This window comes from Ciconia boyciana, chromosome 10 (genome assembly GCF_034638445.1).
Source record: "Ciconia boyciana chromosome 10, ASM3463844v1, whole genome shotgun sequence".
In the NCBI taxonomy this organism is placed as follows: Eukaryota; Metazoa; Chordata; class Aves; order Ciconiiformes; family Ciconiidae; genus Ciconia; species Ciconia boyciana.
The window spans coordinates 35,105,260-35,117,308 of record NC_132943.1 but is presented as its reverse complement, the minus strand read 5'-3'; the positions used below and the strand labels follow the sequence as shown (position 1 = coordinate 35,117,308).

At 46.1% G+C, this 12,049-nt stretch overlaps 1 protein-coding gene across 1 annotated transcript in view; it reads right to left on the bottom strand.

Moving 5' to 3' along the window:
* Positions 1-3,808: 3,808 nt before the first annotated feature.
* Positions 3,809-12,049, bottom strand: part of TMEFF2 (transmembrane protein with EGF like and two follistatin like domains 2) — a 134,648-nt gene continuing 126,407 nt past the window's right edge. Inside the window, exons 8-10 of the mRNA XM_072874427.1 lie at positions 10,959-11,082; positions 9,277-9,435; positions 3,809-4,040 (exon numbers count right to left, since the gene is read on the bottom strand). Of these exons, the coding sequence (XP_072730528.1) occupies positions 3,944-4,040; positions 9,277-9,435; positions 10,959-11,082 (380 nt within the window). The 3' untranslated portion in view covers positions 3,809-3,943. The remainder of the gene's footprint in view (positions 4,041-9,276; positions 9,436-10,958; positions 11,083-12,049) is intronic.

The window sequence follows — 12,049 nt, the reverse complement described above, 5'->3', positions numbered from 1 at the left end:
GGCGTGGGAGCTGTGCCCGTCCTGTAGTGCAGCGCTTGGGGTGGGAGAAGGCGAGAGTCGCGTGTCACCCACCCGCCGCAGCCAGGCTGTGTGGCACCTACGCAGGCGGCTGCTTTACGGGCTGGGATCTGGCACAGCAGGCCCGTTCGCCTGCGTCTGAAGGCACCGAGGGGTTGAACATCACCTGAGCATCCCAGGCTGGGGAGGGCAGGTGAGCTCTGCCCACCGGCACTCGGCACGTGCTGATAGCGCCTGGCGTTATTTTGAGGACCAGGGTCAGGATGCTGTTGCGGTAAACGCATCATGTACAAAATAAGCACATGGCTTCTTGCTCCAAAAATGTTACAGGCTGAGAGGAAAAGCCTTGGGGAACAGGTGTGCCAGCAGTCCTATTTTTACCTATTTTTATGAAGTGGTTTGGCCTCGGTAAAAAAGCAGCCGGGCCGGCAAGTGACCGCAGGCTGCCGGGATGTTGGTGGGGTGCGTTGCCCCTAAGCAATTGTGCTGAACGTGGTATTACTGGTCTTTTGTACATCTAGGCCTTCTCTCGTGTGGTTTGTGAAGTAAGCGTGTGCTGGTATTTGAGGTTATTTACAGATGCCACAGTGCCATGACAAAAAAAAGCCTGTGAAACAGCCCAAATAAACAAATTCCTGCCCCCCGGATAAGGAACAAGCCCACACCCATTGGCATTGGAAGGGGCCTTGTTCTGGCGGGGCTAAGCGTGCACCGAGAAGCGGACAAACGGCAACACACCGGCACCCCTCCACGTGACGCCGGGTGCAGGAGCCGGGCTCTGCCTCCACGCGTGGCACTATCCCCACCCACCGTTCACCCGGCCAGGCCCTTACGTGCCCGGCCCACCTCCCTTCATTCTGTGAAGTTAGACTGCACGCAGGTTTTCACATCTCGAGCTCTCGGCAGCGTATGGCTCTAACAAATGCACCTTCCAGTCCCTTCAGAAAAGGAAAAACCCCAAATCCACGTCTCCAGATGTGCTGCTGCGTTTGGTACAAGTTCTGCAAATGTTTTCTGTAGCAATCTCTGTTCCTGTGCGTACAGCCTCGGGACGGTATTATTTTCAGACTGTGTGCCCGTACCTTCACCCATGAAGGTGAATTTTGAAAGGCCCAAAGAGGTCTAATGTTCGGTGGGACCTGTCCTCTGTGCATTAAACCCAAAATCGCTGTCCCCTTTCTGCCCTCTGGTCTGCAGCAGGTACTTAAAAACTGGCCTTGTTTTGGGAGGTGTGAAGGCTTTGACAGGCACTGCAGCTGGGGATGCAGCTAATAACACCTCGCAAACGCAGGCTGTTTAGGGATTAAATGTGGCATTGCACAGTAAAAGCACGGCAAATAACTTCGGGAAGTTTAGAGATAGTGTGTCAGACTCCTATTTTCACTTCTAAGCGATGCTATGCTATTTTAGGCCAGGCCAAGCCTTGCTTTTTTTTAATTAGGTTTATTGCTATAGCTACGCCGCCAAATAACATTTGATTTTTTGTATCTAATGTAAGTGACTGAAATAAACAATCCAGATCTGATAGTCCCAGTGGGGGGACTGACATTTGGATTCGGCTCAAAATCTGTGCTTTCGACGCCTGTTGGACTCCAACCCGCACTCAGAAAGCACAAAGTGCGGGAGGGGCTGCAGGGTAGAGCCGCGTTTGCCACCTCCAGCCTAATCCTCAACCTCACGCTGAAGTGCTCCTCGGAGGCGCTCGCGGCCATCGCTGCGTCGGGTTTAGCTGATGGAGGGATCTGAAGCCACTTAGGTATCAGTTTAATTAACAGAGCTTGCAAAGTCTCCCGAGAAGGGATCTTGTGCCACCAAACCTCTACAGCCCAGCGCTGCTGTGCCTGGGTTCCCCTCCATGTCATACCACCCCTGCTGAGCCAAAACCAGCAGGACTGGGACAAAGAGGAGTATTTTACAGTGGGTTCGAGCATGGAAGCGTCCCTGTGGTCCAGCGGGCCAGGATCACGCCTGCTCACTGCCGCTCTGCTGCTCGCTCCTACCCCACACCATCACTTTCCTTCTAATTTGAAAACAAGCCTCGACGTTCCGAGAGCTGGGGGCGAGGGCTGAGGAGCAGGCAGTGGCTGTACAGCCCCTCTCTCCCTCTCTCGCCCCAGCCCACGGCTCAGGGAAGCAGATGGTCCCTGCAGGGCCGGCAGCCCGGCGCCGGAGAGCTGCCACACGCCGTCGTCTGCCCCGCTGCCTGCGCAAGCACCGCACTCCCACTCCCATCAATCAGCACAGACCAGGTGCCTGGAAGCATCTCTTGCCAATCGCCTTTTATTACCTTTAAAAAGCCAAGAAACCCAGAACAAGACAAAAACTGAGACCGTGTGAACATCATGCAATGGATTCACTTTAAAGCAGGCTGGGGGAGGGGGGGACAACCAAAAGCTGTGTTAAAGTATCGCTTCACCCGTGTCTGACGGCCAGATCGGGTGGACTGTCACTGGTGGGGTTGGTGGCGACTGTTGTGAGTGACCAGACCGATGCCGAAGCAGGAAATGGAAACACACTCATGAGCCGTCATCCCCGGTAACCCCAGATCTGATTCTGACCCAAATGCAATTTCCTACGTGGTGATGACAGTGCGAAATACACCTAACTCTTGCCATGGGTGCGTTCTGCCTAGGCGAAGTCCCTCTGGAAAGGAGCAGCACAATGAATACTGTTACAAGGGCTTTTTAGTTCAATTACGTTATTTAGCGTGACTGGTACTCCAGCAGTCAATTACTGGAGTGGATGTTACCCAGCAGGAGTGAAGTTACCGCACTCTGCCCTTCAGCCTCACTCTGTCGTCTTCAAAATTCATAGCACAAACTAGACTAATATTAGCTTCTCAAACGACTGTGTTTTGGAGAGTTTCAGCTACCATGGAAATAACTTTGCATCTTGTCCATCATGTGGATGTGACAAAACACATGCCCTTATTTTCCTGAGGTATAGCCAACATTTGAGTTCATTACATTTAATGGAGTAGGGTCACCCATAGTTATTAATAAGGTATTTTCTGAGTGGTTTTCACCTTCTCTTTGAAAAAATAAATTAAATCAGTATGTTTACGAGGTACAAATGGTGCTGGCATTTCAGCTGTTATTACGTTATTAACTTTTTTAACCTAATGATTTCCAATCAACAGTAAGAAGCAGTTTTCACTCACTCCAGTGACCAGAGCTGGAGATTCTGCAAAGCATTCTCGTCGGCTTCACCTTGACAGACACCTAATTCCCTCCCAAATCGAAACATTACCCCGGACACTCCCATTGCAGTTACCGACAATTTCCATTTCCCCTTCGGTTAGGATTTAATTTAGAAGGCAAAGACTTCCTAAGCTATGGGAGAGTAAAGATAGATGGTATGGGAGAAGAAGGCTGATGAAAAGTAGTTGACTCCGGATCTGAAATATTTTATCCCTCCTCAATGTAGGTTAAATTATTCTTCACCTTTCCCACATCCATAATTGTCGCTGATCTTGGACCAACTCAAAACCCTACTACTGAGTTCAGTAGACTCAAAATTGCCACTAGAACTGGAAAAAGAAAAAAAAAAGAAGAGATTTGTTAGTGTCCATATACAATATCCCAAGACTATACACAGCTATGAGATACAGCAAATTTAAGAAAGGCAATTTTTTTCTCATCACTGAGTATTTATTATATATAACAAATACATGAAAAAGAAAAAACTATATTGTGTGATATAAATAGTTTATTTACATTACAGAAAAACATCAAGACAATGTATACTATTTCAAATATATCCATACATAATCAAATATAGCTGTAGTGCATGTTCTCATTGGTGTAGATTACCACAAATGCAAGGCAACATGTGTAGATCTTGTCTTAATCTTTTGTCTATAATACTGTATTTTGTAGTCCAAGCTCTCTGCAGTTAGTTTTGCCATTGTGGAAACATGCGCTCTTTAAATTAACCTTGTCGATGCTCTTGTTGTGTTGTCTGAACTGTAGTGCCCTGTGTTTTGCTTCTGTCTGTGGATTCTGTTGCTCCTGGGACATTTCCTGGAAAAGAGAGTTGTGAGAATACACGGCTCTTAACAACGCGTCTGCTCGAGAGGCGGCGCGGGCAGCAGGGCACGTGAGGGCGAGAGGGGCATCGCTGGCCCTCAGTGCGTTTCCTCTTCAATGACATGAAAAGGGCTGGCTAATGGCAACGGTACCACAAAAAAACCCACAAACCCCTCAAAACATACTGTAAGCAAATATATGTCACGGGAAATTTTAAGATGCCTGCTCCTTCCCGGCGAGCAGCAGCAACTCCACTGCGTTGTGACAGCTCCTACTGCACCGCATCTCTCGGTTGTTGCAGTTCGGCTCAGTTTTAAATAACACAATTACTTTCAGCAAGGCATGGGTGGAAGATTTAGGCCGGTCTCACGCTCACCTGCTCAGTGTCCCAGGTCTGTGAAGTATTTACAAAGTGGATGTGGGGGCTGCCTTTGGGAGGACCTAAGCGTCTGCAATCCCTCTTAGTCTCCATGGAAATGCTCCATGCTCAGGTCATTAGAGAGCAGCTACTTACTCACGGGTGCCTGCACCACGCTATGCTCCTCACACAGCTGCTTGGCTTAGTGCAGAAAGCAATCACACTGGAAAGACCAAAATCTTATTTTCCTTTGAATGGCTGCAAAAGCATATCTCTTCTGCCTCAGGACCTCACAGTGCTCCTCAGCAAGGGCATGTTTCAACCTTTTACCTGCAGCAGCATTGGCTATGGGGATGCTACGAAGCGTTTCCCCCTGATGGAAAGATAACAGTGTGTTCCTGGGTTCCTCCAAAGATGGGCACCCTTAGACAGGAAGCATGGAGAAGTTTAGCCCCAGGTGGAGGCTGCAGGAAGTTCTAAGCAGCTGAAAGCCAAGGGCGTTACAGTAGAAACTGTCGAGCAAGCAGAACCACAGCACGGTGACCAACACCCTCTAAAAATGGTCGTACTTTTTGCATTTGTGGTACCAGTAGGAAAATGGTGAGCTACAAAAAACAACCAGCAATAAAAATGGTCCTTTACCCAGGGTGACCTAGTTAACATTTTGCATGGGAGGAGGAAGAAGCTATTCCTAATTTGGCCATGCGTTTGTCCTCTTTCTTCAGCTGAAGCTCGGTACGAGTTTTTCGCCTGGGTGCGCCTCATTCTGCCCTCCACACAAGCAAGACTGAAACACCTGCTTGGAGTGGCATGACAGAAAGCCTCACGATACTCCAGACCATACTGACACGGGAAAAAAAATCCCTTTATATGGGGCTAACTTGTTTTTCTGCTACAGGGAGGCTTTCAGTGGCACCTTCTGAAACCCTCTGGGGAGAACCCACCCTCTCAGTGCAGTGAGAGCTCAAAGCACTTGCCTTCAGCTCTGTGTCAAATAACTAACAGCAAAATAGAGTGAAATAAATTTTTACTGACCCCTTAAAATCAAAGAGGCCATTTTTTTTCCCTGTTGAATGGGAGTGATGCTATAGTTTTGTGACGCCAACTGAAAAGCTAAACAAGAGCATAAGGACTTATGAAGCATTTCAAAATGCTGAAATACAGTTATATAAGTGTCTAACAAAATATGGGTCAGATTGTCCTGACTTGCCTCACTTTTAAGCCAACGGGACCACCCCCTCATGAGAAACTGTATGGCTGTGCGCTATATTTTGCCTCGTTCCTTTCTTGGAAGCAGTAAAGTAGGCTGCTATCATTACTTCAGGAAAAATAAGCCTGCGTCTCCAGTGCTCTCGGAGGTCATGGCAGAGCTTTCATTATGAAACTAATGCAGACTTTAGCTGGTTTGCGATTTCATGACAAACTCATTATTCACCGTGTGTTCCTAAAAAGGCGATCAAACTTTCTGAGTGAGTCTGGGAGCTGCTGTTAGCAAACACAGGGCTGATTCATTGAGCCACATGTCATGTGCATGCTGACAGCCTCCCAGCCCCGACTGTCCCCAGGCGGCCTCTCCTGCCCATTCAGCCGGAGACTGCACAGCGGGACCTCACAGCACTCCACGGGAGACAGCAACGACACCTCGACACGCTGAGAGACAGCACTGTTAAATCCTGCTGCAGCCACACGGGCTGACCAAGCTACCAAGGGTTCCTCCCAAGTCCCAGAGGATGAGGATTTACACCGGAAGGCACAGCCCTGCTTTCTCAGCCATGCATAGCAGGGTTGGGGAACCAGGCGTGGGAAGCCACAGTGGGCACAACTGGACTGGTTTTGTAAGAAATGTGGAGGTACCAGGTGGCTGGGGGATGACCAGGATGGTCAGCAATCCCAGGGGATGCAGCCGGGCATTCCCAGAGAACGGTGGATACTGACTGTTCCAGCTGGAAGCAAGGAGACGAGCATCTCGCCGGCGATTTCCCAAAACTGACACTGACAGTATCACTATAGTCACTTAGTCCAAGGTCGAGAGAAATACATTCAAACGTAGAGATTACTCCAATTAAGATGATGAAAAAGCATCTTTTAACCAAAACTGCCCATGTTTTAATTGCATAATACACTACGCTACCAACTGATGGAAGCCTGGGAAGGCCCCAGGGCCACGTACTGACACCACGACTGCTTAAATGCAATGCTATTGCATTTACAGGTAGGTTGTGTCTGAAGTGCATCTGGGTTTCCTAAGAGGGGCGTTGGCATTTAACCAGCTTTTTTAGACTTAATCATCTGCTAAAATTGAGTGACAGCTTTTCCTTGGTCCTTAACTCTTTAATCAAAAGTTCTTTGTAGTGCTCTGTGTGGGGGATGCTTTCATTTATGAACACAGCGGTTTTATCAATGTAAACTAGGTACTGGAGAACAGGCTGCCTGCCCTCCCTCCATTGAAGCTTGCTTGCAAGCTTGAGTTACTCACGATGTGATTCATAGCAGGTAAAACATATTATGCATTCATTTTTAATCAAGTTATTTCTTCACATAAATAAGACTGCTGTGACTAAACATTAGGGAAGCACTAAAAATACAAAGCTGTAAAGAAAACTGCTGAGAATCATTATGACACTAGGCCATACCTATATTACGTACCATCCTCCTTCACTTTTATCATTGCTTCTCTTTTGCCCTACCTCTGAGCTAAAAGTCCTCAGCCATAGGGACTGTGCCTCACTGCTCCACCTCCTTCCATCCATGCCTCTTGGCCTCTGGTCCCTACTCCTCCACCCCAGCCGCTTATCCATTGCTGGACTAGCAATGAGTAGCCAGGCAGCCAACCTCATCAAGGAATTGAGCCGCTTAAAAACAAATAATCAGTTTTGTTAGTTGAGTTTTCAGCTGAATCTGTCCCCTGACCGGGTTTGTTGTGTGGCTACACAAATGGCACAAGAGCACTGGCAGGACCAAGGGCCCAGGAGCCAGGGGAGGGGGCAAGGGCAGACCGTCCCTGTCAGCAGCACAGCTCATTTACCCAGATTAAAGTGTCTATGCAACAATGGCCCTAAACGTGCCTGGGAACTGCTCAGAGCCTTCCAGCAATGGAGGACACCCCGTAGATTTGCACCACTGTACAGGTATAATTTTAAGAGCAACAACAGTAACGATAGCTATAAGATTTAAATGGTAGTCTTATGCAGCTCCAATGCAAGGTTTGGACACAGTGCACCAAACTCATGCGATAAATTAATTAGGTGAAGCTGGACTGAAATGAGCAGCAAAGAATTTGGCCACAGTGGCCTCTGAGTGAGTGAAGTTTCCCTGCTTTCTCCCAGGCACCTAGTAGGGTGTTTTTAGTGCTTTCAAGAGTTCAGGGTGTGGAGTTCAAACCCTGTCACGTTCTCTCCTCAGTCAGGCTCTCCAAAGCAGATGACTTCAAAAACTCAATTACTTATGCATATGCTGCCACAGTGCTCTCTTGTCTTGTGGATTTCTCTTAGGCCACTTAAGAGTATACTTTTGCAAATGTATCTCGAATCATTATGCTGGGATGGAGGATGCTCTGCAGTAATTACATGCATTACAGAAAAAAGTCAAAAGATCATACATTAACTTGGTTACAAAGTGTATGGGGGAAAAGGTACCATCTACGTATGAAAACAGTGTGATGGGTAATTTGCATTGCAGTACCAGATCACTCAGAGCACACTGTCTTCGTTCTTCAATATAAAGTACTCTGCCACTCGACAAAATGCTACAGAGCATTTGGTCCATTATCAATTACTACACCATCTTCTTTTTCTTACTACACACTACATTTTGGGTTGTTTGAATTACTTCTGTGAATATCACCACAATATAATCTATTGCCTCATTTGGCATTTACTGTTGAGTTGATGGACTCAGCTTGGCCAAACAAGTAGCTAGGTTTCATCAGATGGTTTTGTTTTATGCCTTTAGGCCAGAGAAGGACTTACGATTTTTTTTGTGTGTGTCTTTTCTAGAAACAAATGCTACACTTGTCTTCCAGCCAGGTAGTGCAATGTAGGGACTAAGATATATTAGAGATTTTATTTTCTACAGAGGTATGATATCTGGCTTTTATTTTTTGTCTTTTTAAAATAAATTTATGTCTCAAAGAGTGATTTATCAGTGTTGCTAGCTGAGTGAATTTAACCTTGTGATTTCTAACAGAAGCCTGAAGATGCCTGAAGTTCAGAACTTACCCCAAGCCCTCCCAGTTCAGTGGGGAAACAGAGCAGCAGGTGTAGGAGGGGAAGGATTGCATTTACCCCTCTTGTTCTGAACCACCCCGGGGCTGTCATTGCCATTCAAACAAACCCTTCCTCCTCATTAAAGAAAAAATAAATCATATATGGCTTGGTGTGCCACCATCTAGTGAAGACCTTAAAACATGTGCGGTACCTTTGAACATGTATACGAGCCTAATGAAATCATTTAATCAATGGGATTGCAAATAGGCTTAAAAGTTTGTATGCTTTGCCTGATTAGGACTAAGGGAATGGGCCCTTGAGGAAACCAGATGGAGATATCATTAGTTTTATTAAGTGTTGATCCAGCTGCTGTATTTATATTCCCCTAATTTATATGAACAATATTTGTCCAAGCATCTGAATACAAAACAGGAAACTTCATTTGCTGTAGGCACCTACCTAAGTTTGATTAAGATGGAAGTAAAAATTCAGTTATAATAATAAAGCAGCACTGGCTGGCTGGACCAGACGATATCTTCTGTTTGTGGGTGAATTAAATAGTATTTGTTATCAGTAGTGTCACTGCAGAAATCTGTATAATCAGTGCACAAAGTAGGAAAAACAAAAGTCTTTTCTTTTTCTATTGCAAAGTATCAGAGATACTGACCTTGTAATACAGAGGACTACAACACAGATGATAGCAATCTGGATGGTTCCAATCACAGCTGCAATTAAGACATACTGAAATCGTACTGGACCTGGAACCACATATAAAACGCTGTAGTCCTTTTTTTCACAGTGTTGTCCAGTATAGCCGGCATCACATCTGAAATGAAAAATATTTCTTCCAGTTATACCTGCTGCTTTCAAAGAATGTCAAAGAAACAAATTATATCTGAAAAAAATAATACCAGTGGATTAAGTACACGCTTATGTGTTTATTTTGCAGGATGGGCCCCCCAGAGAGAGCACTGGTGCCTCCTTGGACCTCTCAGAGGGAAGGTTTCAGGTCCTCAGCGTCACTGAGGTCTGTGAGAGTGAACGACACTGCAACAGTGGCAGGAGGTGCCCAGGGGACAAGGACTCGCCTAGCATCAAGTGGAACTACTTGCATGTTATGATGAGAATCCATTTAGTTCCTTGCACAACATATTTTAGATTTCTCCCTTTCTTTGGGGAGGTGGGGGAGGGTGAAAAGCCATCTAGTTGTGGCTCCTTATGCAGATTACTCCTAAGGAAGTGATAAGCAATCATCCAAGCTCCATATGAAATGTGATTAGATGTTCCTGCAAGTGGATACATCATTTACATTTTGTCTGGTTGCTATAAAAAACTCCCGTGTTGATGCTGCAACCATCCACCCCAATGCCACCTGCTGCGCTGCTCACCAGTTCCCATCCTGCAGCCTGACATCTCCCCTCTGTGATTCTGGGGAACAGAGAGTGGTTTTCCCATGGTAGCTCTTGCTCTCTTTCCCCTAAAAAGCCCAGGCAGGAAGCCCAGGCAAAAATCCAGGTCAATGGCAGCAGCAACCATAAGAGACCAAGCCAGATTGCTGGGCTCTTCTCAGAAGTGTTAGTGGGGCACGGGTTAAGCCTTGAGCTTCCACCCTTTTCCTCTCCTGCATTCCCACAGCAGACAGCAGCTTGAGGAAAGGACATTTTCCATCTGAATGGAGAACCTAAAGTGCAGCGGCTGCAAAGAGCAAAACGTGCCCTGGCTGTTTGCAGGAGCTGGGAGATGCTGGCTTGAGGATCTGCCCTGGGTGATAAGCCTGGTCTGTATCTTTGCTCTCCCAGCCCAATATCCCAGGAAAATGCTGCTTCATGCACGGTAGTCCTTTTCTTTGCCACCAGGCTGCTGGTTGGACTTCAGAAGTAATATCCCCACCTCTGCAGGAAGGCATTCGCTGCAGAAACACATGCTTTCACCATTACTCCTCTGTGCCCTAACCTCCTCCAAAGCCACCTCCTGCACGAAGGAGCCACCTTCGCCCCAGCTTGCTGCCCCACGAGCACCACTCCTGCCACAGTGGGGACGTATCCCTGGTGGCACTCCTCTTCTTCAGACTGAGGAGGCTACCTAGCGGCTGTCTGAGCACTTTGTGAAGTGCTTCTTAAATACATCTAAATATAACTGAAGGTTACTGAATGTTTTTACATTCAATTAACATTGTGCATAAATCAATACACTTTTGCCACATAAAACGGGGATTTTGTTGAATAATTAAAGTCTAATGGGTTTTGTAGTATAACCCATGGTTACCATTATTTTCCATAGTTTATCTAGATTAAGTGTTTCAGTATTTTCATGGGTGTAGCCTTTCATCCCTGGTAGGAGAAGGGTTACCTGCAAGACGGTTCCAGCATGTTAGTGGAGTGCTCACACTTGCCGTGCATGCAGAAGCCATTGTAATGCTCTGGACAAGGGATGTAGATCCCTCTTGCACTTTCTTCCAGTTTATTTGCATTCTCTGTGAACACAGGTGAACGGAACATTAACCTGACAATGCAGGATAAGGTGAAACGATGGAAAGAACTCAACTTATAAAAGAAAGGAAAATCAGAAGAACAAGAGCTGAAAGATGTTGTTTATGGGAAGCAAGAGCAAGGGTTTGAACATCTAATTCCTGTCAAGTTACAGCAAATGAGACACCACAAAAATAATTTGACTATTCAAAAACTGATTACAGAACAGCACATGAAAAATGCCTAACCATTTCTGTTATGCTCTGTGGACTGTCTCCTTGCACCCAGGCAAGGCTAGGAGGAAGACTCAGGACATTTGCATGTAATATACCATTACAATACATTTGGTCATTCAATACAGCATATTCAGAAAGACAATTTTATGGCCGAAGTAGAGGAGCAGGAGTCCAGAGCTGAAGTTTCTCATCAGTGCTGCACGCCCATGCCCCAGAGCCCTCTGGCCTCCTCCCCATCCCACAGCATGGTACCTTTGAACTAGTTTGACTTTCTATGCATACTTCTGCAGCTGTTAAATAGTCACTGAGACTGCAAATCCTGGAAAATACTTCCCTCCATGTAACCAGGAAAATGGAGGCTTCATGTAGTTTTGAAACAGGTATGTGCGCAACATTTACATCATGGGCTGAAATGCAGAGCGTCACTTGCAATAGACTCACATGAGTTTTGTAGGCCACCAAGGTGTTAATTAATCTGGGTAACTTTGGCAAATTCTTCCATTTAACCAATACTTACGATATCTCAAATGGTAAAAATCTTTTTTCTGTGATAGTATCATCTAGCCACAATTAATTAAAAAGAGAAGAAAAGATCTCATCATAGATGTCTGAGGAAATGTAGTTTGCACACAAATAAGTTGAAGCATTTGTATCTTCCAAAGGAAGTCCCCCAGTGTTATGAAACTATTGCAGTTTGTGTTCTGCCTCCAAGCCAGTCGTGACGGCAGTATGTATG